Genomic DNA, 26,444 nt, shown 5'->3' with positions numbered 1-26,444 from the left:
AGGAGCGTCTTCTCCTTTCTTTACTTCCTGCTCACATTGCCATGGAAATGAAAGCTGAGATCATTCAGAGGTTGCAAGGTCCCAAGGCTGGGCAGCTGGAAAACACCAACAACTTCCACAATTTGTATGTCAAAAGGCACACCAATGTAAGGTATTGTACAGTCAGAAAATATATCAGCAACATTCAGACAAGTTTTGAAAAGCAAGTGTTAAGAGCAATTCAGAAAATAATTGTTTTGATAAGTTTTTCAACAGCTTCATGTTTATTATCTGTTAATTTGATGAAATGCTAACAATTCAACGCTCCAGAAGAGCAACAAAGGTGATAATACAAAGGGGTTGTGTAGAAAAACCCGCACATTAACAGGCTTTCTTCGTAATGGCTCGATCTTTCAGGTTAAAATACCAAATCCTTCTTTCATGTACACTAGTCAAATTTGTAATTCCTGTCAGTTATATTGTTCTGAATTTGTAATTTTCTTAACTGGAGCAATTTCTTAGCTTTTATATAATGTAAATGGAGGCAGCTGTCCCACGTATGTATTTTACACAGTACCTGAGATAAATTATTTGGCTGGGGAAAAAAGTATTTATTAATTATAGATTTCTAGAAGTTAAGAAAAAAAATCACCATTTATTTCAAATATTCTGTCATCTTTACAAATTATTTTGCCCGTTTGTTTTTTATTGGACAAGTTAATTTGAATTATATTCTTAGAAATTACTTTTTAAAGCAAGTATTGCAGGACTTTTGAGGAAGTTCATTTTCACTTGCAAGCACAAATATCTTTTCCTTAGCCTGGCTCTATGAACCGGTCAGGTTTTCCTGGTGAATAGAAACATAGTTTATGGCTTGAATATCTTAGCAAACAAGCTTGAATTTAATAGAGTAACAGGTGAACAGAGACTTCCATGCTATGTAACACTGACAGGTAAATCTGGATAAAAAGTGTCAACAATGTTCAAAAGTTATTAATTTCTGACAATAAACGTGTATTGAATTCATTACCGTTATTATATTGCTGATTTGTGGGTGGGGAAAAAAATTTCTATTTTTTTACTACACTGTAACAAATATAGGCGTAGAATACCTATAAATATAGGTGTACCTGTAAAGTGATACCTGTTTGAGTAATACCTATAAAGGGAAATATAGGTACATATTACCTCTAAATGTAAAGCCTATAAAGATAAATGTAGTTTTACCTATAAATATATTTATTGCTCTACATTTTGCAGAGGCTGTTTTGGGTATGGCCATACCTCTGTGAAGAATGCCTACTTTCAGGTTTTGCTGTCGTTTGATACATCTGAGATGTGCAGAAGGAAACTGTGACCAAATCTCTGTTCATTTCTGTTGTAGCATCTTGTACGCGGACATCGTGGGATTCACCCGCCTGGCCAGCGACTGCTCCCCAGGGGAGCTGGTGCACATGCTGAATGAGCTGTTCGGCAAGTTCGATCAGATCGCAAAGGTGGGTTGCTACTAGGCTGCTGCTGTTAGTTGAAATAAGCAAGCCATCTTTAAAATAATTTTTCTTCTTGGGGACTCTTCTACCCTCAGGCAGCACTTCTGAGGCTTTGGCAGGAAGATTAGACTTGAAATGTGTGAAGGAGAAATCTGGTTCTTGTCTGAGTGCTACAGTGTGTTTCTCCCAGTGTGCCAACCTGGGGAATCCAGGAGAGCTCTCTCTAATAGGACCGATGGAGACACCTCATAGGTCCTGATAAAGCTTAATGGCTGATGAACAGCTCTTTAAATACATTTTTTACAGTAACAAGGATTAAGAAACTCGAGATATAAAACTGCTACAGTCAGTTTTCTGATCTCTGAAAAGAAGAGACCAGAGGACAAGGCAGACAATATTGATCAGAGTTTAATTACTGACCACAGCCTCTTTATTTACTCAAGAAAAGACTCAAGTACAATCAGAATATTTTCTTCTGTTTATTTAGGTGTCATTTTTACAAAAGTTACATCAAAATTCATGCTGTGTGTGAAGGTAAAATCAGAAACACTAAACCAGATAAATTTTTGTGGCTTTTGTTATTTCAAAAACTATTGTTCATTATTGGTTAAAAAATAAAAATCTTTACATTGCCTTCGAGTACAAAAAATAGAAATAACGTTATGATTGGTAGTTTCAGGAAATATTGGACACCATATTTTCAAAGATGTAATTATGGAAGGCTATGTCTTTTGATTTCATATTTCAAACAAAAAGATTTTACATAGATTGAGGACATAGTACTTTGGCTCAGTTGTTTAGGACATGAACAGCACTGTGGATATATGTTTTGCAGTGAAGTATCTTCCTGGGTTTGCATATTAATTGCCATAAAAGATGGAGGAATCATCCATACAGCACTTTTTTTTAGCAAGCCAAATCCTTCTCTACTGAAACAAGCTTAAGTAGAATGATTTTGCTAGTATTGTTTAAGTCAATCTTTGTAACAGCAACCCTTCATTTATGTAATTTAAGTTGAAAGTGACCATCTCACCTTGCTTTTTCCTCCAGGAAAATGAATGTATGAGAATTAAAATCCTAGGTGACTGCTATTACTGTGTTTCTGGACTACCCATATCTCTTCAAAATCATGCCAAGAACTGTGTGAAAATGGGATTAGACATGTGTGAAGCCATTAAGTAAGTGCTGAACCTTTTGTTAAATATTCAGCAATGAAAATTCTAAGTTCCCTTTGACTAAAATTACAGTATATTTAGGTGAGCTACACTTTGGAAAAATGCATGTTTTGTGTAGGTCTGGGTGTTTGTCACCTGTGTGATTTGGTTTTGTAAACAATTAGACTTTGGTTTTAAAACTTGATATGCCCTTCTGTAAGTTTCAGTTCCAATATCGATATTTTTGGCCAAATCAGTTTTACCACTGTTCGGGTAGCAAAGAAGAAAATTACCTCATCCTTGTGAGGTATGTGTGTGGTGTGCACCTCTTCATGAAAGGGTTAGTTATGTTGAACAATGTGGCCTCAATTATAAACTGACATACAAAAAGTGATTCCTCTAATTCTTAAATACTACCTTCACATGTGTGTAATTGCAGTCACAAGAGGGTTTCAGCTTTCAGTTGCCTGATCTTGTGTTTTGGTCCAGGAGAATTACTCTATGGGTAGGTGGATTAATAAAAATTTGTCTCTTTTCCTTTTAAGGTATTCAGGTAAAAGGTGTAGTCTTTGTGGAAACTAGGATTTTGATCTCTTTGCTTTAGGAATCTGTTGTAAAACTAACCTCATTTCAGGAATCAGGTTGCTGCATTTTCTAAAATGTTTTTTCTTTATTCAGATGTGGTTGTACCTTGCATTGTGTCCTGGTTTTTAAAATAGCACTTGGAACACTTCTCCTTGCCAATCATTAAATTTTACAGATTTAGTTATTTCCTCAGTTAGTTTCACTGAATGATTTATCTTTTAATTTAGATATACTAGAATGTTATTATAATTTAACAAATTGCTTGTCTACCATATTAAGAACTAAAGTAACGTCCCTTCAGTAAAGCAGTAGGTAAAGGAGTGTCTGTTCCTAAGTTCTGACTTCCTCCCTTGGTTGGCTTAAAAATATTTCTTCTTTTTTTTTTCCCCAGCACTTTAGTGAAAATGAGAGCTTTCTGGTTTACATTTCAGAAGATCTGTGTGCTGTGTGATAAATATGGGTTAACAGCATTTGCTAGAGTTTCTGGTCAACCTATTTCTTTTTTACTTAGGAGTGTAGAAATTAAAAGTATAGAAGTATACTGAAAATGTCGAAGGTTACTGGCTGGTGGAAAAACAATGCTAAACTCAAGCCATAGATTGCCCTTGACAAAGAATTGAAAGTATGATTTTACACGTCACAGTGCAATACTTGAGCTCAGAAAGGCCACAGTTCCCTCACACTTCCGAACTTGCCAATTTTCTTCAGGATAACTTTCTTCTCAAGCTTCTTTCATGTCGATTGTTAATGCTGGATAATAAAGTCCTCTTTGGTAAGAGCAGCCTCATAGACTACAAAATCAACTTTTGATTGTGTAGCATGATCTGAGCTGACTTTATTACTGTGGTCAGAATCCACAACGCTCCTACGGACAGATACCTGATTGTCACAGCCTGTTTACTTCTCTGTAAGTGAGGAATCTGGACCCCGTGTTTTCAAATGCTTTCAAAGTACTATGTCAAGTGTTGCAGCCTGCAGGTGAATAAAAAGTACTGATTATTAATCAGCTCCGTATTTTGTTGTGTGATTGCTGCATCTTTGTGTGGAGGCACCTCCTGCAATACTTCTGTGGCCTGTAAAATTGAAAGTAGTAATACTCTTGCTGTTTGAATCTCAATATACATTTGACTCAGTCTGTCCAAAATATTTTTTGTCAGATATGAGTTTTCATTATATTCAGTCACCGAGGTGCAAACTGATCCCTCAGTGTGTACGTTACTGAAATAAATCAATTTACTGTTTAGAATAACAGTTCTGTATAGATTTTTCCACCTGTATACAGTTTCAGTTCCAGTTCTCTCTGAAAAAACTTTGAAAAAAAACTTTGAAAAGGATTTCTACCAAATTGCCAGGTGTTCTGTAGTACAAAGCCTTATTCAGTCTCTTTTCCTAATGATGTGTAGCTCCATTTTGAGCAATTCAGCCTCACTAAGCTACAGATTGTTTCCATTTAAACATGTTAGTGGTGTCCTTGATTAATTGCTTTGCTTCTCTATATTGGAAGAAATCCAATGTTTTTTATAGTCTGCAGCCTGCTTGCCTAGGAGTGGGATGCTCAACTTACCAAGCCATAGATGCCAGTGCTGCCTGGCATGTTGAGAACCAGCCACGTTAACTGGGTGCTTTAAAGCTAGAGCTTATCTGTTAAGGCAAACTGTATTTGTGTATGAATATAGGTACTGTTTTCCTTCAGCCCAAACTCCACCCCCTTGTCTCTCTGGTGGCTTCCTAGTTTGAATGTTTCTCAGCCACAGATTCTCAGAGGCTGTCTTTGATTTGGTAGCGTGAAATGAGTTCCATTTCAGTGGAAAGTGAACGAAACTGTTGGATGAGATTCTTGTAGTAATTTGAAAGCTAGATGCACAATGAAATAATTTCTTTAAGGTATGATTTCATTCCTGCAGGTCTGATCCAAAAAAGACCTGTGCTTTTAAAGCTGGCAGTTTTCAGAGAACTAAATGCTTAAGGATCATTGAATGTGTTAAAATGCATAAGACAGGACTAGGTGAGTCTTTGATACATTAGTCAAGAATTACCAGTGAATAAAGCTCTGATAAATACAGTAAATGCTTTCCTAGTGGCCTGGACACTTGCTTGTGTGGAATGAAGTTGCTACCACTACCTGCAAGCTAATCATGTCTGTGAAAAAAATAGAATCCTTACAAACTCAGATTTCAGGCTGCAGTAGGAAAAATACAGTTTTGATTAATATTTTGACTGCCCAACCAGGACAGGCACGCTGACTATGTTGTGCTGAGGGAAATCCGAGAGACCGTGGGAGCAGAAAATGAATAGTGGGAAGTTTCAGATATACTTATGTAAGACAAGTGTTCTGGGGGCAGGTGATAGGCTGCATCCTTAGATGCATTCAGGGAGCACAGGAGAGAAGCGGTAAACCCTAATTTGGTCCAGAGTAACCCTTCTAATTTAAAATCTTCTGTGGTTTCTTTAATTTGTGAGATAGAAGATTCAATTCTGGCAGATACTCGACTTGTTCCCCTTAACTCCTGAGAATTTGTTGTAAAGCTGACTTTAGAACATGACAGGGCAACATTTCAACCAGCACTTCTAGAGGATAAATGTTCCTCTTCCACTTTGCTTACAGAGCAAAGTGGACTGCTTACAGAGATCATTTACAAGCAGTTCAAGTGTGTCAACTGCAGGAGAGTAAAATGTGTAAAATGGCAACGTGAAAAGAGACATTAATAAACACTTGATACACATCTGAATTAATTTTAGAACTCTTTACATATGTCCTTAGGTACCCGTATGACTTATGTCTGCAAATGTTCTGCTTGGTTGACTTCAGTCATCCACCTGTGATTCAGAAGAGCCTCTTCTGGAAAGATAAACACCTATCTTATGTGTAGAGCTCTTCTGAGATCTGGGTTGGGATGAACAGACACTCTGACTCTGTCTAAAGTCACTGGAAAGGTCTAAGGTTTAGATGTGATCTGGACAGTGAGTGTGGCTTCTCATTCTTTGTATAATGATCTAGCGGGTATACGGTTCACCAGCCACCCAGAAAGCTGTTGAGCCTATGTTCTCCACAGCCTGTGTTGCACTGAGCCCATATCTCCAAAAAGTGTATGAGCTACCAGCCTGTAGAATATCCTGAGGTGCTGCATCCTCGCTCTCAGAGCAGAACCATTTGCAAGAAGATGTGCAAAAGTAATGGGACCTGACAGAAGCCAGATAAGAGTAAGTCTCCAACTTAGATAATAGGGTTTTCAGACAGATGGGATTGTAACAGTAATTTCAGATCTCCAGACTGTGTTTGTTGGACTGCTGCTGTGTTAGAAGCCATACCAAAGGCTGCCTGTAGAAAAAAAGTAGTCCCTAGGTTCTACCAGGAGACCAGACATGGTAGAGACCACTACTTCAGCCCTCCAAAATGATTTTAAATTAGTATAAAAGAAGAGACTTCACACGTGGACTTGAGAATTAATATTTGCTGTAAATAGTCACAAATATAGATAATAGTAAGGCAATATATAAAAATAAACCTAACTCAAAAAGAATAGAGGCAATGCTAAAAGGAAATAAATGTTATCACCATTGTTGCTGCTGATTTGACCAGTAAATTAAAAGAAAACAAAGGTCCTACTGTGTATATTCACGCAGATTTTCTTCACAACTGCAGGAAAGTTAGAGACGCAACTGGAGTTGATATTAATATGCGTGTCGGAGTGCACTCCGGGAATGTGCTGTGTGGTGTTATTGGGCTGCAGAAGTGGCAGTACGATGTGTGGTCACACGATGTTACTCTGGCAAATCACATGGAAGCTGGAGGAGTCCCGGGGTAAGAAGTTTCCTTCTCTGTTAACCTTTGGATACGTGGGGGGTTTTGTACCATGGAGAAATGCATAGGTACCATGTCTTCAGCCATCAGCCTTTGTGGAGAAGCCTGAAGTAATTATTAGTGCTATCTTAAGGAAAAACAAGCACTCAGTATTTCTTGTGATTTAAGGAGCATTTTTTTGTCGATGGAAGCCTTTAGATTTATGCCCATTAGAACTTCTAAAAATGAGATTACAGGGACTGTAAATGAAGCAAGCAGTGTATAAAAAGTGTATCCAGAAGATATTGAAAAAGATTGATCAGGTTCAAATTATGCTTTTGATTGGTATTTGTGATTCTATCATTCTTTTAAAATATAATTTCAGCCGTGTTCACATCACCTCAGTCACCTTGGCACATTTGAATGGAGCTTACAAAGTGGAAGATGGGGATGGAGATGTGAGGGACCCATATCTGAAAGAGCATAATGTTAAGACTTACTTTGTAATCAATCCTAAGGTTAGTAGTACTTTTATTCTGTGGCCAGTCATAGTTATTTTTGAGCAAGACCACTGATCTCTTTACTGAATAATTCACTGCCATGAGATATTGATCAGAGCTATTTACTGATGCCTACAAATGCGTAACATTTGCATTGCAAATCTTTCCCGCTCTTCAGAAATAAGTCTCTGATATTTCCCAGCAATATCATTAAGAATTGCAGGTTCTTAGCATCTCTCCATTTTTAAGTTCCTAAGCATGCAGATAATGCTCTACCAGATGATGCACTACTGCCTCCAAAGGTAATGAACACCAAGGCTGATATCACCTTTAATTCTCTGTCAACCAGGGAGAGAAGCGAAGCCCTCAGCACCACATTAGACCTCGGCACACTCTCGATGGAGCCAAAATGAGAGCTTCTGTCCGCATGACCCGGTACCTGGAATCCTGGGGAGCAGCCAAGCCATTTGCACACTTGCACCACAGGGACAGCATGACCACTGAAAACGGCAAGATTAGTACAACAGTAGGGGCCTACTTATGTCATTTCATACAATTTAGTAATATTTGAAAGGAAAAAGGTGCTCACTGCTAAATACCTGGTTCTTTCTGATAGGAGATATGTGTGTTTGTACAGGGCATAAACCCAGTGTAGTTGCTGGGAGCTTTTCCATCAGCATATGAGCTTTGGATTAGACTCTAAGCAGCCGTGTCTTGCTGTAAGTGCATCTCTGAATTAAGGCAGTCCAACATACTCACTAAAATACACAATTTGACTCGCTGAGCTTGAGCCGCAGTCATAGCGTGTAGAGTGGTTGCTGCTCACCTTGTAGAAGGAGATTTTGAGCGTAAATCCAGCATGCAACACCTTTGGGAAGGCACACTTCTGATACAGAGACATTCCTTGAGATTTATTGGCTATTTAGCCACATCTTTTATTTGCAAGATGGTGAAACCTGGAGCAAAGGCTGTGAAGCTATCCCTGTGGTACCCAGAGTAGACTTTATTAGAAGAGCTCTCAGGGAACCAAAGCTATACTCACAGTAATGTCTGCCTTCTTAAGGTGCACTAACCGTCAGCTATGGCCGATGGCCTGAGTTTCACAGTACAATAGCGTGCTGCTACTTCTCTTACACTGAACAGAAAAGATTTCTTTTTAATTTTGCTAGCAATCTTTTACTGTTGCCAGTAAGGTGCTGTCAGTCCACAGCTTGTACACTGCATTATCTTCTGCTTCTAAAAAGTGAAAACATAAAGGTTAATTCTAAAAGTTTTCAACACTGGCATTCACTTTTGTTCCTGTGAGAACGTGGGATTGAGCCACATGACCCATCTTCTTCAATAAATGCTTCACATCAGAATATAGATTGTGGCATGTTCATTACAGGAAGTGCCCAGCCATCACTATTAATCATAAAATTGATGTGACTATGATGGCTGCTGTGGCTTATCAGTAATAAAATAATGACCATTGCCTGTATTTGATCACTTAGACCTGTTTTTTTCTAAAATCATTAGCAGTGTTTTCTGCTGAAGCTGGCAGGAGTTTGGGCTACATTAAAAAACAGTTGTGACTTTGAAACAGGGACTTTCTAGTAAAGCAAAACATACTTGGATGCAGACTGTTGTATTAGTTATTTAGTGTTTATAATGACAGATCAGTTTGTCTTCTCGTCACTCTTGACTGGTTTGATAGTTAATCTTTCAACATTATTTTTAAAGCGACTTAATGTCATTAAAGACTATTATTGTTCATAGGTATTTTCTTTTGGCTTTTAGGATGTGCCCATGGGACAGTATCATTTTCAGCGTTGCAGAGAGAGGTAAATTAATCTTTTAAAATCACTTATTAGTATAAAGCCTATATGAATACATATGCACGCACACATATTTTTATATATATATATATATATGTGTGTGTGTGTGACATGCTTTCAAATATTAAGGGCTATTTCTCACCCGAACTATTTTTCAGCTGATATCCCTTACATAGAGAGGTGCTATGGAAACAGATTTGGCAGACATGGTACTTAGGAACTGAGAATACACTTCCTCCTAACAAATAGCATTATTCTGAATTAGTATAAGTATGTTGATGGGATACTATTTGTTTCTCGTAACAACCCAATTACTCTGTCAGTGGGGAGAAAATTATATGCAGGAAAACTGAGAGGAGGTGCAGAGGGTTAGGAAGAAGGAAGACTGAAAGGGCTGCTAGTAATTTGTGTTACAACAGTTAATAATATGTCCTGAAAGAATAATTTTCTATATTTTGTTAATTGGTTTGTATTTGTGTTATGTTTTATTATTTCAAAGTCTGTGGTAAGTTTGAATGACATCTGTTTAAAAAACAAGCTTAGCACTGTCAGAAACCTGTAATGTTTAATTTTTATTTTAATGACCTGGTAGCACTTCAGTCTTTCTTGCAAAATTATATATAACATCACAAATACTGTAAAATCATTTGAGAGAACTCTTAAAAAAATTGTATTTTTATTCTCTTTGGTTATGCAAGCAAGTCAATCTGTCTGTTCCTTCCCCACCACTCTGCTTGGTAAATGTCTTCTTGACAAATCACAGGGTACTGGAGAGATATGCAGTTACCTAAAACATTGCTAAATTCCAGAAGATGAAAAGTTTTGACCAAATAGGCATGATATGAATTAAAAAGTCTCTAAAACTTTTGGACAAAATTGTCAGAAGGACTTCTATCCTTATGGTAAAAAGAAAGATCATAGGATTGTGGTATTTGCAAATAATGCCATTCTTTAAGATTCTGAGACTTTCTTGTTTTCATGTTTCTAAATTGCACACCAAAAGCACAAATGTTACCATGTGTCTTGATACCATGTCATGGAAGAAGTTTTGAGAACCTATTATTGGAGTCTAACATCCATAGTGAGGCATGATATCACTAGGATTCTAGATAAGCTAGTTAGTCATTCCCACAGGAGAGAGCTGAAATGATAATAAGCACTTTGAAAATCGGTATTATTTCAGAATATGAAAGTTTGGAGTTTTAAGCCTGAATGTAGGCTTCTGTTTGTGGCAGTCTTAGCTCTTATCTAGTTACGTGATAGTCTTATGTTGTTAGAGATCTGCCAAGAGGATCAAATGTGATTAGATAATGTCTCCTTGTCTGTCTTAGGCAGATTGTTTCATATGTGAAAAATAAATTGTGTAAGTTCTTACCCAAATTCTGTAGCACTGAACAGGCATGAAATCAGTTGGTTATTTACAGTTACTGTGAGTAGAGTAGTATAATTTCTGTATAAGTTTGAGTCCTGCAACAGGTAATCAGTTTGGGGGAAATAACCCAAAAATTTAATGTTGAAGAAAATCCATGTTACCTTTGACAAGTTTCAGTCTGTAGGTTATTAATATTTTGGTAGGCAAAGAGTCAAATTTCAGATCTGACTGTTGACTTCTTACAAAACACAGTTATTGAGTTAATATTGGTTTCAAGTTTTCAAGAGGCAGAGACATATTTTAAATATTTCATTTTTAAGGAGAGCACAACCACTGAAAGGAGTGATGAAGTTTGCAGTAACATGTTAGTGAAGACAAACCCATTCTGATGATCCTCTCATGGGTCCTGAGGCCAGTGAAAAGAGAAGATCCTTTTTTTCATTGCAGTTGTGTTATAACTTATAACATGGCATATGTTTGTAACTAAATTGGTGTTTAATTTTCTTATTAAAAATAATAAAATATTACCAAAAAAGAAGAGTTAGCAGGCTTTTGGTAGAGTATACTTATTATACCTTAGTGCACTAGCACATTGTTGCTCATCATACAATTCTGACAAGGATTTTTGAAAATAGCTGCAAGAAACAGGAACGTTTTGTGAATTTGAGCATATTCCCGTTCTTTTTCATTACTTCATACACTGTGGAAGACCTTCCTTCAACCAGAATTTCTTGAACTCTCTTGATTTGTTTTTTGTTTCTTGTTTTTTGTCTTTTGTTTGTTTTCTGTGTTTGTATTTTAAGTGCTTCCTAATAGCTAAACTCCAGATTTTTTGGAGTGTGTGTGTGTCAGACTGTAGCTTTTGTTGGTATTATTAAGGGTTTATTATGAGGCTCAGTGTGCCTGAAGCCTATAGCTGCTATTGCAGCATAGATGTTAAAAAATTATTGTCGTCATCACGCGTTTATGCAAGCTATCACCCCATTGTTTAGTTAATGTTTATTAACAGTGTAATATTTTTCAAAGTAACTTCCCACAATTTTCATTTCAGAACAAAATCTCAGAAAAGAAGATTTGAGGAGGAATTGAACGAGAGGATGATCCAGGCCATTGATGGAATCAATGCTCAAAAGTATGTTTTTATTCTGTGTTGTCTCCTTCCTTGAACTTTGACATAAATCCTCAACAGAGGGTAGTGTTTACTGTTTCTCGCTCCCACGTGCACATAGAAGCCTGAAAGCCGTAAAGGTGTCACTAATGTGGGCACAGGAAACTGCACATTCTGAAAATATGCCGTGCAACAACATTTTCTACTCTATGGGATAAGACTGGCTGTGAATCATGGTGTGACAGAGGTTTTGACTTGTCTTAATCTTCACAGCAAAGGGATTTTTCCTCTGTAACTGTATCTGCACACTCATAGCTGTAATTCTGCAGAATTCTCTTATCTGAATTGCAGAGAAGTAAGACACACAAAATAGTTGGCTCAGAAATCAGGATGATATAAAAATTGATGCTTCACAATTGCCACAGAAATAACTCCTCAAAATTAGAAACTTTCCCTAAAATCGTATTTTAATACCTTTGTTTCAACTGGTTGGTTGATTTCTTAGAGAAAGCTAAGGTGGCATATTGAAGTTATTGGGAGAGGTAATGTGGCATGTATTTTTTTCTCTGTCCTAGGAATAGTTGGAGGCAGTATTGATGTTCTCCATTTGCTGGTGAATAGATAAGACTGAGAGAAAAATCAGTACTGGTCCAAAATAAGCGCTCAGGTTTCTTAATGCCTATCTGATGAAAAATGAGAATCGCCCTTCAAAAATGTAGACAGTAATTGTGATAATTGCCTGTTTCCCCCCCTACTTCTGTAATGCAGAATCTTAATCAGCCAAGTGTTAAAACTAATTATTAAATGCTCATGTCACATTTGCTTTTTTGCATCTGATAGTCCTATTAAAAGGTACTAGGCTTTAGGAAAATATTTTTCAGTAATTATTTATAGAAAGAGTTTTTTTAGTCATGCAAAGAATACAGCGAAAGAGGGCAGGTCACGTCACAGGCAAAGCTTTTCGGTTCTACTAGACTTTCCTAAAACAGCTACACATGCACACTCTGTCAGTAGCACAGGGCGTCTGGGTTCAAGTGCTTCTTCTGGAAGGCAGATGGAACTGTAGCATCTAAAAAGCAGTCCGCTGGCCTTACAGCATGATTCACAGTAGTAGACTTAGTTGGCAATGCTTCTCGCAAAGTTGCATGAGCAAAGTTACAACTTGTTTCTTCATTACTATTCTGTTAGAGCCCTACAGTAAAAGATACGTAAACACAGATTTTTAGAAGAGTGAGGAAGTGCCATCTCTCAGCTGAGTGCCTTAGCGTAACATCGTACTTTCTCCACGTGTTCTTTTCCCCGTACCATGAATAAAGTATTCCTGGCTGCAGGGTGCCTGTTCTGCACAGGAGAGGAATGAGTAGCCCCAGCAATGCCACTCCGAGCCTTGGTGATTAGGGCACTTTTAACAAGACATGTGATGGATGGATAGCAATCTGCCAGCTAAATATATACCTACAGAGGGGAGCTAAACTGAAGGAATTTCCTCTTTGATAAGTAGGTTACTATGTTCAAGAAACACACTCTCTTTTCCTCTCTTTTTACTTTAAGTGACGGTGGCTGCTGTATTCTGTGCATGATTCCTCGCTGTACATTGTCAGTCAGTACGAGCCCTATCAAACCACACGCCTCTGCGGATGAAGGCAGTATTCAGCTCTCTCTCTGTGTTTTTCTTTGAATTGCAAAAGAATTTAAGCAGAAATTCAAGACCTAGCTTCACAGGAGACGTATCCCCAAGTACTTGCAGATACTTTGGTAACTTTTAGGCTCATCAGAGAGTCAGACCGTGGGCTGAATTTTTCAGCCTCTATCTCTGTGCCAAAGGTGTGTGACTTTGAGCTCCCTCTTCTGTACTTACTCTCCACGTCCTCTTGTTTGTGACGTACTGTTTCCCTCAGACCTCTCAGCATCTACACCAGTATAGTTTTTTCTGAGCTTTAAAGTAAACCTGAAAACATGAGCTTGTAATGTGGAATATGATGCAGCATTTACTCTAAATGGCACGACTGACTTCATGTTCAATCAAGTGTATACAGACCTAATTAGGCCTTTGGGAGTAGACCTGCAGACAGAAATTTTTAGGAGCGTGTTGTTGGTAATTAAATCCGTCCACCTGTCAGACACCATAAGGAAAAAAGGGAAATTAGTTAACAACTTGAAGAGGAGGGTTATTTTTTGTTCAATTTTTATAACTAAATAGAAAACGAGTTGCACTTAATTTTCACGGTTTACCAAAAATTTTCCACAATCCGAATGTTTTGTCCAGTAGATTACAGCTGGACCTGAAGAAAATGATGCTACATGTACAGCAGCCTATCATATCTGTTTCTTTGCAGAATCCTGTGATGAAACGTAGATGTGAGCCATTCCAGAGCAAACTGGGAAAGAGATTTCTGAATTAAGCATACATAGGACTGAATATGCTTTCAGCCCCTTTTTAGAATGAAATCGATTGCACAGGAACAGAGACAGTCTCCCAGGGAAGGAAAGAAATATTTTAGACTTTAGAAATCAAAGCTAATAGCTTACATTCTACTCTGTCCGTTCCTATTCTCCCAGGACCTTAATTTAGGATGTATTCCACTGTGTTTCATTGCTGTTACTTATTGGCATTGCAGCCTGTCAGTTGAGACATTCTCTTTTATTTAGAAGGCATTAGTTACAGTACTAGCTTAAAGCCTAATTTAAAGTTATTGCTGGAAAGGTTGCAAAAAAATCTCAAGCCCTGCTATTATTGTCTGTGCTCAAATATTGCATGATCACAGAAGTGTCTGCTTAAATACTTTTTTCAAATTTGTTTCATCCCCTTGAGGTGCAAGCAACCTCTCTCTCTTGAAATTTAAATACTATGTTTCAAGTGTCCTTTAAAATAAATGTAGACTTTTATATTATAACGCTTCATTTTGTAAAAGTTATGTCAGGCTTTTGTCAAGATTCGCCTCCTTTGAGATAGATTTTTCATTTCAATGCAGGTACTTATTCCATTTTTTATTTCTCATCTTTAAGCAGGGAAGAAGTAGTTATAATCAGTACAAAAATCAAAATCTACTTGCAGTGTCATGGTCAAGAAACTAATGCAGCTCAAAGATAAAAATCACTCCACCTCTTTTAATAATGTTTTATCACACTTTTGTTTGCAACAGGAGTTCATGAAGTGTAATTTACCTGCCACTCTTGCATATTTTAACAGTGCACTTCTTACAGGTATCTTCTGAAGGACTGTTTTTATCTCAGGTTCTCTTCTGTGCACGGGATATACCAGTGTTTTGGATGTGAGTGGAGTACCCGTGTTAGAATTTCATCATATAAATCACTCCCATGTTGTCCTCTAGGAATGATCCACAGAAAAAAATGGTTTATCTGCGTTCTTGTTTCAGGTCAAAAAGGAGAGGGGATTTGTAGTGTTTGCTTTTACTGTCAATGAAGTTCACCATATGCGTTGCTAAACAGAAGAACTTTATTTAAAGTGATTTTTTTATTTTACTGCATACCAGTAATATAAAAAGACAGGACTACTTGATTCTTATGTCGATTACAATGTTTCTTTTCATTTCCAGGCAGTGGCTTAAATCTGAAGACATTCAAAGAATATCACTTCTTTTCTATAACAAGACTCTGGAAAAAGAAGTAAGTTATTTTCACTGCAAAATCACAGTTGATTCCTTCTTTGCTTCATCCCAGGTGAGGCTTGTATCCTTTGCTTTTGTATCACAGAGCTATGGCCACAGCAATTCCACTGCAGGGAGTAATGCACAAACTTTATAATAATATTTTAGCTCATTTTCTGGAAAAAAAAATATGAATGTGATGTCTGAGACTGCTTTCCTCTTTGTAAGGCTCTGCAGTTCATTTGGATTTTTTGAAATTTTCTCATAATAATAATAATAATAATAATAATCTCATGGAAGTGGGAGGAGATTTGGTAGTCTGAATTTGATGTAACAAGAGCAAAGAATTCCTGAGTTCCACCACCTACATCCTCAGAAGGCATTTATCAAAATACACTGTTTTAATTTTTTTTTCTCTTACCATGTCTCAAAGACTCCATCTCACTAGTAATGATAGTCTTGTAATAATAACAGTTGTTTTCTCCATGTGCACTTGATGCTCACAGTATTTTTGGGGAAACACTATTACAAATGTTTTTTATGAAAAATTCCTACCTGCCTTGGGTGCAACATGCTAAATATTCCCCTAACTAATATGTGTGATGAAACACGTTTGGGACATGCATGTACAAATGAGATAATTGATACTGTTTCTAGTCCTTGGAGTAACAATCAGAATTAAAGGTTTCTCCGTTTTACGTGACTGTCATGACCACTAGCTTAGGAAGTCAGGCTTTTTCTTTGTTTTATGGCCTTGTAGAGGCTGAATGCTTTTCTACATACTGACACAGCTTCCGCAGGAGGACCAGAGGGTTGCCTCTCACTGCTTCCTCACAGGGCAGCTGGCAGCTGAACAGTTCTGCAGTCCTTCAGGGAAGTAAGAGGTTGATTTGACCACAGAGGGCTGTATAAATAAGTGAAACCTGATGAGAACGGGGTAGAGGAAGTACTGCCATAGTGTGTTTGCACTGTACAGCATAGGTGCAGCTATCCTCTGGATCTCGTGTGGTGGTCAAATAGATATTTATTTTCTTTTTTTTAGATATCTTTCAGTTCAAAGTGTCTGAAATAATTTTCAGGTTCTTTTGCAGTTCAGCAGAATAGTATTCTTATGGCCAGCTGCCAAAGGCATGTGTTGGATGCCCTTGGCAATGCATTAGGCTGAAAAAAAATTCAAGGTTCTTTGTGGCTGTTTAGAAGACAGCATAAGGGGGAAGAAGCTAGACCTGGTGTGGTCTCATCCATAGTGTTTAAAGGGTACACCAAGTGGATCAGAGGTATGTCTAGGAGCATGTTCAGATTTTGCTGTGGGTGGTACTAACACATAAATCCAGAAAGAGAACTTCAGAGAAAACCATTTTATGTTCACTTCAGAGAATCAGAGGATCAGGATTTGGGAGAAAATGAGGGAGCTAAGTTATTCAGATGTGTAGATGCTCCTTGTAGGAGTCTAATCTCGTTTAGACTGTAGAATGCTGTGGAATGGCAAAGAACTAATTGCTCTTTTCAGGTCCAGCTTTTTAATATCGTTCTTCACTGCCTTTTAATGACTCACCAGTCCACTCTTGACTTTGAAGAACTCAGTAAGAAGCCTGCTTTTGATTAAAACAGGAGCTTTTCAGGCCCTGTAGGACTTGGAAGTAGAGCAAAGTAATAAAGCAAAATAATTATTTAACCTAAGGAGTAGATTGCTGACTTCACTGGGAAATGTCTGGAGAAGTGTGAAACATTGAAATGAATTTACAAATGGATTGGATTTTTTTTGAGATTTGAAGAGCAACTCAAAGTCAGGAATTCCTAAAAAATATTTTTAAAAAATGTATTCACTTTTTTAGTTTTAGTTAAACTTGTTATGATGAATTTTGGATAGTCTTGTTCTGCAGAGGAACAGACCAAAACCATTTGACATGGCTACTTAAGCCATTGTTTTTCAAGAAGCAAAAGAAATCAATACCAACCCTATGTGAGTGGATGTGGAAGCTGTTGAATAACAGGAAATTGACTGTTGCTAAAGACTGCCTATATATATCTTCATCTTTAAGACTGAAATTTCAGTTGGGTGATATTTAATCTGCTCTAGAAATTGTGGTTTTAACATTTGCTTTTTTTTCCTTCTAGTATCGAGCAACTACTTTGCCTGCATTTAAGTATTATGTGACTTGTGCCTGTCTCATATTCTTCTGCATTTTTGTTGTGCAGATTTTGGTATTGCCAAAGTAAGTGGTATTTAATGTTATTTAATGTGTACTCATTGCTATGCATATTTGCTCATTAATGTTAAAAAAAAGTATAAAGAAAAAAACCCCATTAATTATCAGATTACAGAGGTCAGTTTATGGAAATGAAACTGAATGGAGGAGATTGAGGATTTCAACCCATTTTCAATGTTATGCTAGTTTCTAATTTTAAATGCTGTCAATAGTGTAGTATCAACCATTAGTATCAATTCTTCCTTCATCTTAGTTTTTCCCTTTGCATTTAAAAATGTGTGATGATGACAGGAATGAAATTTGTGTGCATAGAAAAAAAAAACATGTAAGCTATAAGTTTGTGCAACTAAAATTACATGTAAAATAAACGTGACAATTGGATGTTGAAGTGAGAGAAAATGGATTGCAGAATTGGGACTGAGATTAAATGTATTTAACATTTTACTGTGATAATACTATTCTATTCAGCATGCAAACAGAGCATTACTATTTATGTAATGTATCTTTTTATAACTAATTTTAAAATATTAAACAATTTCTGTAATATTGATTTTCATCAGAATTCATATATGATGAGCTAATTTAGATTTATGCATATAAATCAGCTGTCTGTGTACATATTCTAGAAAGGCTAGAAAAACTGGAAGAGAGTTCTAATAAAGAATATTTTATTAGACTTCTTAAAATGGAATTTTGTTGTTGACTGTTTACATAGTGGAAAGTTCATATTTGTTTTATGCCAATTATTTCCAAAGTCAACACAGTATATTCCCTGTGATACCGTATTTCTTGAGTCATAGTATTCTCTCCTGTAGTGCTTATGAGATCAGTTGATTGATTGGTCTTGTACCGTTGCACATACTCACATTTTAATCCAAAGCGAGGAGGAACTATTACGTCATTTTGAATTGACTTTCCATACTGCAGACTTGTTTTAGAACGTGTATAAATTTTTACAGACATTTTTTCAAGTCTTACAGCATTTCCTCTGCAAAGGGCTTCCCAGATAGTCTCCAGCACAGAGACACAAGCTGCAAAATGACACTCTTCCAACAGTTCAGCAGTATCTGGCGCATGATTCAGTCTGACTTCAGGCATTACTATTGCAAAATATGAAATTAAGGCTCGTGACTAATTTTATTTGTCATTTTGCATAATGAGGATATTTTACAAACTCGGGCATTAATTCAGGGAAAGTCATGTTTTGTGATATGCCAAAAAACAAACTTGGATCTAACCTAGTCCCTTCCAGCAGTATGATCTGTGAATCTGTTGCTATGTATAGATTTCGGTCATGAAAATGAATCTAGGTTTATCTTCTATCACACATGTAGTAAGATGCACATTTTGCTCTATCCTTAATATGTCTTTTAAACTAATTGTGTAGCTCATGAAAATATATCAGATGCTTGAAATAAATGAACTCTGGGGAGCTGTATTCAACTAAGGAAAGTGTCCTCCAACTTGTAAAAGCATAAGCGGATATTACATCTCTTTCTAATACCATAGCAAAAAGATATATATGATCTATCATTTTCATTACCATAATAATACTGTAAATTATCTTTTGGTCCTTTTATAGGACTGCATATTAAATTGTAAAAGCAAGAGTGTATAAACTCTAGTATTACAAGTGTAAATGGTATTCAGCTTCAAGGGGTTGTCGATTAATTTAAGAGATGCAAAAATGGAAGACAGAAAGGCGAGATATCATAAAGGCATCTGCATGTTTGCTGGAAAACTGGGAGCACTGCAAACTAAAAAAAAGAAAAAAGGCTGAAATATCACAGTGTATGCAGTCATCACAAACGTATCTTAAATTGAACATGCTCCGGTGCTTCAAATGTTATTTCCTTCCAGCAAATAAAGAAATAAATATATAAATAATAAATCATAGTTTAGTCTAAAATTTTATCTAGCCTTTTTGTTTTCTTCCAGAAATTCTACAGGATTTTTAAATGGTGATCTAATGAAGACAGGGAGATAAACTACATCTGTCATTGGGTTTTATTGATTGGATATTCTGTTAATCTGGTTTTGCAGCAGTATAATATCATTGATTTCTGTGCAGGCATACCACCTGCTGCTTTAAAGTAGATTTGGAGATATTTGATGATGAGTAACATCCAGCAAGTTGCAAGTGATAAGTAATATCTCCAAGATCATGAGACATTTATTTCAAGGCTGAAATAATTTATTAATCTTCTGATTTTCCCGAGGTCAATAAACTAATGTGATGTTTTCATAGTAACCTTTACACAAAGTGGTAAATATAACATCAGTTAAGTAAACGATATCTGGGGGTGAAATGTGTCATGAGGAGTAGGTCTTTATTGTGACATTAAAATGACAGCAAATCTTGATCAGAACAGCATTCTTAGTTTAGTGACAGAAATATCTCTAGTAATTCATGACAACCGTATGTTCTTTATTCAGGGAAACAGACAACTAACTTGGAATTGGCAGTGTCGCTTTTTGAAATGCGAACTGGTGAACTGATGAAAATATATTCCTCTTGAACGGGAGTTACTGAAAGCAGGCATGTAAAATATAAGACAGTATAAACAAAAGAAAAGCACCATTAGTAGCTGTTTTCCTGCTGTATCTGATTTAACTTCACTGGAGCTTTTTTTGGTTTTAATAATAATAAAATGATTTTTCCTGACATTGCCCTGCAGTTAGTCTACATAACCACTGAATCCTTTGATGGCTTAGTGGAAGCATTAGTTGAACTAAGAAAGAAATAGCTACTGTTAGATACAGAAAGTCTAATTCAGTATTGCCTTGTGTAACTATCATTTGTAATTGCTTCATTATGATTTTATCACCTCAAGAGACTTTACAATCAAATAGTTGAAAACATTAATGTTAATTACCTGGCAAGCTAAGGAAATTCTCTACATCTTGTTAAGGGACATGTGCCATAAGTCACATATTTTGCTGATAGTTACAAAAGTCTATCAAGAATGTGTTCACTTCTCTATTTTTTTCAGTATGTCTCATAATAAATGTTTATTTTTCAGTTAAAGTGTTACCAACAAGACATATTGTTGAGCATTGTCTTGGTGGGGCACCGTAGCGGAGAGCAAACCTTTCAGAAATTAGGCCTTTCCTTGAAGCGTAGGAATAGGCAAATAAAAAGTTACCTGTTTTGTGGGATCCCAGATGCTCTTTTTTGACAAAATGGTTTGCCTGAATCTGTCAATGCAATGTATTTGGTGACTTGTGCAACACGTTTCATGACTCTACACAATAAAAGGCAAGATTAGTTTACCGTAAAGACCTGTGCTGTTTTTGTAATATTCTAGTGACAAAAAATAAATGCTTGTTACGGCTCTCCTGTGGTTGTTACCTCAGATAAGGCTTGTTTATGGTGGGACTTAACTTTTAGTACTTTGTTTCCCATTACAGCATTTTCAGCCCACTTCTTTCCTTCTAGGAGCAGCATGCTCTACAATTACTTGAAAGGACATTGTAGAGAGGTTGGTGCTGGTCTCTTCTTACAGGTAGTTAGGGACAGAACCAGGGGGAATGGTTGCAAGTTGCAACAGGGCAGATTTAGGCTGGACATTAGGAAGAAATTCTTCATGGAAAGAGTGGTCAGACACTGGAATTGACTGCCTAAGGAGGTGGTTGAGTCGCCATCCCTGGATGTGTCCAAGTGTTGTTTAGATGTGGTGTTGAGTGTTACGGTTTAGGGGTGAATTTGTAGTGCAGGGTCAATGGTTGGACTCGATGATCCCAAGGGTCTTTTCCAACCTGAATTGTTCTGTGATTCTATGATTCTGTGAAACTGTTCCATCTTAGCCTGACTGAAACAGAAGTCCTGCTGTTCCCAGGAGAAGGGAGTGTGAGGAGCAAAAATATTACAGCTTTTTTCTCTGTATTTGCCACTCCGATCTGGATGTGAAGATACCACTTTTCTATTTCTTTATCCTCAGTCCTTTTCTCTTTGTCCTGATAATCAGAACCTTATTCACCTTGCTACGTAATTATTTTCCCTGTGCCACCTCAATAACATTGTTGTCATGTAAAACAGCTACAAAGACCTTTTGTTCTTGCCTGTCGCCTGTGTGATTAAGTACTCTTTGCATGAGCTGTCCTTATGCCACGTTAATTTTATTTCTTTTGCTCTCTGGTTTCTCTCACAAATACCTTCATTTCTTCTTCTACAAGGATGCACCTCAAACTTGACGCCTAAGCCACTCTTGAATAATTTCTTAAGGTGTGCAGGCTCCTTTATGGTACCCTTCGTGTCAGAGAAAGAATAGCAATAGTTTGAAATGCAGGAATAGTTATTTGAATATTACTGAAGGATATATGTATATGATCGGAAGTGTTTATGTTAATTATATTCCTTTTCTTTCATCTCTTCTGTTGCTTACTAGATTTTAAATTCCTAAGAGTAGAGACTGTATTTTTAAATATTCTGATGTTCAGCTTACCATCTCAGTCTCAAAGAGGAATTCTTGGAGAACACGCATTCATTAAGCAGTAATGATTTTCAAATAGCTTCTGAAACGAACTTTATTTCAAGATTAATATATGTTGTGAATTGCCAGTTGTTTGTTTTTCATCAGCTGTTCATGTCAACCTCAAATCTTAAGAACACTTAGCATGTAAGAGGTTCTCTGATTGATTGGCATAGAAGCTCATAAATTACTCTCCAAAATGCTTTTAATCACACAATATGGCATCAAATTGGTTTGTGAAGTTAATGCTTTTTTGTTCTTTCCTGAAAATAGCTTCTGTAACACTGTTGTTAAAACAGATCAAAATGTTTTCCAATATTTGTATGTAATCCGTATTTGTATGTAATCCACAGGATTCTATTCCTAAATTTTAGTATTATAGTTTCTAAAATGTGTGTATTTAAATTCACGTCATCCTTAAAGAACAAAGGTGTTTGATTTTATTAGTAATGTATTTTAAGTCTGAATTATAAGTTTATGTAAGACGTTTCAGATTTCAAATGTAGCATTTATTATAGTTTTGTGGGAAAGCAATAGATACAAAACTTATTTCTAAAATGTCATGCCAATATTTCTAGCATATAAGATTTGATAAAAAATTTGCTGGTGCTCAAAGGAATTGAGACATATTTTCTAACTCTCTAAAAGTGTCAAATCCATGGTTAAAACTGAAAGCAGATGCTCAGATGAGGGACTTCATCATGGCATCTAGTTCCCTTGCTTAAACAACTCAGTTGGTCCAGAGCTTCTGGGCTTCTCTTGGCATTTATTAAACTTAATCAGGTCCCACTTCCCTAGGCAGCCACGCTAAGTAGCTCTCGTATGGTGCCTGATGGAGCAATTACACTCTGCTGGGGCATTCATATAGAGAGATTTCCACATTTGCAGAATAAATGCAGGCACAGATTGTTACTGCATCCCTGTTGCTGTCTGCTGAGTAGCTAGTGATGCTATTTTCGCTAGGCATTTGTATTTATAACATTGAAGAAAAGAATGAGCTAGAACACTGGGTAAGGAGGATTTTGGGAAGAGTATAGATTACTCAGTGTTTTTCCATTTAAAGTCTGTAGCTGTTGGGGTTTTTTTTGCTCCATGGTGTTTAGTTTTCCTTCCTATCCTGTCCTCTGATACTTAAGAATCTACTGGCCAGCCAGTCAAATTTGATACAAAACAGAATTTTCAGAGATGCTGAGTCCCTATCCGTTCATGAAATAGCAGTTGCTGTAGTTGGGCCTTTGCTGACCAAGAGACCACAGCATCACAGTTATCATGGGTTCTAGCTGTGGGACACTGAAAACTGGACATCACTGTCCCAGGCTATTGCTTTTCCTACCTTTGGGGGGCAATTTGCACCGCCAACAATTTCGTTTTTTTATATTTATTGGAGAATTATTTGCAAATCAACATGATAAAAAAAACACACAAAACCCCCCTAAAACAATAATAAACTTGTTTAATACCAGCTTCCTAAAGTAAAAACAAAACAAAACATTGCTGCTGTTGAGGCACTCTGCCATTTGAATTATTTGTGTGGGAATTATTGTCTTCTCATAGTAATAGTTTCACAAAGTCAGAGGTAAAGCAAATTCAGGTATTCCTGAGTTGAGAAGATGGTAGGAAAAAGACCTGTCATTCTGGTAAGGATTGGTATTGTTTTTCTATGATGTTGATGTTTGGAAGTTGCAACTTGCACATGGTAATTTTTCATATAGTCAGTGTTATACACAAAGAAAAGGTCATTCTACGGGTGTGTAATGGAGAAATTAATACATGTTTTCCTTTTCTTGTAGAACATCTATTCTTGGAATTTCATTTGGGGCTGCATTTCTCTTGCTTTCCTTCATTTTGTTTATCTGCTTTGCTGGACAGCTTTTGGTAGGTATTCAAGGAAATGTAATCCAGTAGTTAATGGTTTATTTTAAATAACATGTTCTGATTTCACTAAGTCACTCAGCCTTTGCAGAGTACCAGTTAAATGTGAAAGCCTTGCACGCTCAGGCTTCTGAGGACATTGGTTGTTACACATTGACTTACTGTAAATTATGTGAAAAACAGAATATGCCAGTCCAGTGACTGTCTGTACCTACACTAATATTATCTTTCTCCCACGAAGCTGGATCCTCTTAGAGCTTTGCATTATTGTTTGATTGTCTTTTCAAAAAATGTTGTTATTGTGCTTACAGGAGGTGACTCATAAGTGCTTTAATTTGGGGGCTGTGTATTTCTTTAAGTATTGTATAAGACCATAAGAAATATGAGAGTATATTTCACAATGACAATTTAATTTTATATATAACAACTTTGTGATAAAATTCTAATTTTGCCATTGAGTGGTCCAGGTGTTATTGTAATGGCTATTAGTGTACTCAGTAATATGCTGAATTTGAGAATTTAATTATACCTTTCAGCATTTCATGATATAGTTTACAAGCATTATCGTTCTTCTTTCAGTTACTCTTAAATAGATCCAACATATAACTCCATCTAGAACAAGGCATTTCAGGGTTCATAAGAAAGTGAATGCAATTTGAATTCGGCATGTAATCTGCAATACAACTATCTGTATACTTGCCACTTAATCCCCACTTCTTCTCTATCTTTACATCTCTCAACAAGCTCCCATGGAAAAAGCTGAAAGATATTTTATAAAAAAAACCAAAACATGCACATAGGAAAGTCAATTACATCACTATGCAGTCAAACAGTAAGAAAAGGTGGCCTGATGGTTAAAACAAGAAGCAGCAGGATTTTATAATTTTTCCCTCTTCCCTCGTTAGGATTGTAATTAACCAGGACATGTTTTTAAGAAAATGTAATTGATATACATTTCAGTTGCCTTTCCAATAAGGCAGGGATGCTGATAATGCTCTGGAATGAATCTGAGATACAATGGAACAGTATTTTTAAATATTTTAAATCCTTGGACTGAGGTCCTGGAGGTATTGCTATTAATTAACAGCAGAAATTAGTTCTTATGTAATGTCATACTTGATTGCTCTTTGTTATTGACACAAGAGTAAAATGATGGAGTCAGAGTATTGCTGTTGAATAAACAATTTTTTTTAAAAATCCTTCAAGGGAAAGCCAGCCTTTTTCCTCTAGGAAAAACAGGTGCCAATGAAATGGTACCAAGGAGTGCTGGGGTGTACGCTCTCGTAGGGCTTTTATTTATACTGTGGCTTAGGAGGAATACGAACAGATATTTCTGCATTTACAGGGATGGCTAAGCACATATCCCAAGTTAGAGCTGAGGACTCGTGCCACTTGAATAATATCTAACACCTACTTGAATTGCTGTTTTTCCGATGTCTTGTATTTACTGTTAATATTCAGAAATCTAGACCTATTATGGCATTTGACTTGCAAGATGTCATGTTCTACGCTAAATAGCTTGAAGAGGAGCTATTTATGTCTATTCCTTTATGAGTTCAGCTGCTCTAATGCAGAAGCTATGGTGCCAAGAAGCCTCTCAGCAAGTTATGACCATAGTTGATGCAGCACTGTCTTTCCCTCGTGAGCATGAACATAGTTCTGTAAGGTGATGGATGAGAGGCAGCTAACAAAAGAGGCAGTAGGTTTATCTTTTTCTTTTCCTCTCTCTAAAATTTCTTCCTTCGTGTCAAAATCCAAGTATTCTTTTGCAGATCTAATGACAGCAAGGCCTTATGTTGCGTTTCAGTAGCACATCCATTGCCGTATCTGACCCATAACTGTAAATGCTTTCTGTCTCCAAGAAAAAAACTGAATTTCTGGCATGAACAAGTATTGATGTCTGGGTTTTAACACTATAATGTCAGTATTAACATAAATCAGGCTTTATTGGCCTAATCTCGTTTGGGTTTGGGGTATTTTTTGCTAAGGTATGTTTTTCCCACCTCTTTTTTTTTTAGGGGTATATTTTGGATTCCCTTGCTGGATGCATGTGGTAAATGTGGACATGCTTGTGTGCACGCACACCTGCATGTAATTACAGAGTTCAAAATCACCCAAAATCTCTTTTCTAAAAGTGTATAGAGAAAGAAGATGGTATTTTGGGCCTGACTGACCACTGTGGTGGGTTAGCCTTGGCTATGGGTAAGACCCTCACCACCACCTCCTCACTCACTACCTCCTCAGAAGGACGATGGAGGAAAATAAAATAAGATGTAAGCTGAGATAACAGCAAGGAGGTCACTTACCAGTTACTGTCATAGACAAAACAGACTCGATTTGGGGAAAATTAATTTATTTCCAGTTTAAATACATTTGGGTACTAAGAAATGAAATCAAACATCAAACCCACACCATTCCTTCACCCTCTCCCACACTCAGTTCCACTCCTCCCTCCAAGGCAGCACAAGGAGGGCTGGAGGGCAGTCAGCACGTAGA

At 36.8% G+C, this 26,444-nt stretch overlaps 1 protein-coding gene across 1 annotated transcript; it reads left to right on the top strand.

The window, feature by feature from the left end:
- Positions 1–2: 2 nt before the first annotated feature.
- LOC104281091 (adenylate cyclase type 2) lies at positions 3–23,951 on the top strand (the record flags this gene model as incomplete). The annotated part of the gene is made up of 11 exons (XM_009878962.1): positions 3–151; positions 1,364–1,475; positions 2,520–2,647; positions 6,852–7,010; positions 7,375–7,507; positions 7,839–8,015; positions 9,269–9,312; positions 11,730–11,810; positions 15,344–15,413; positions 17,513–17,610; positions 23,867–23,951. Coding segments are annotated over 11 exons (1,236 nt in total), but the record flags the coding sequence as incomplete, so codon positions are not given.
- Between the last annotated feature and the right edge of the window lie 2,493 nt (positions 23,952–26,444).

The sequence above is a fragment of the Apaloderma vittatum genome, unplaced genomic scaffold (assembly GCF_000703405.1).
Source record: "Apaloderma vittatum isolate BGI_N311 unplaced genomic scaffold, ASM70340v1 scaffold32410, whole genome shotgun sequence".
NCBI classification, from domain to species: Eukaryota; Metazoa; Chordata; class Aves; order Trogoniformes; family Trogonidae; genus Apaloderma; species Apaloderma vittatum.
The sequence above is the reverse complement of the archived record's forward strand: the minus strand, read 5'-3'. Positions and strand labels throughout refer to the sequence as shown.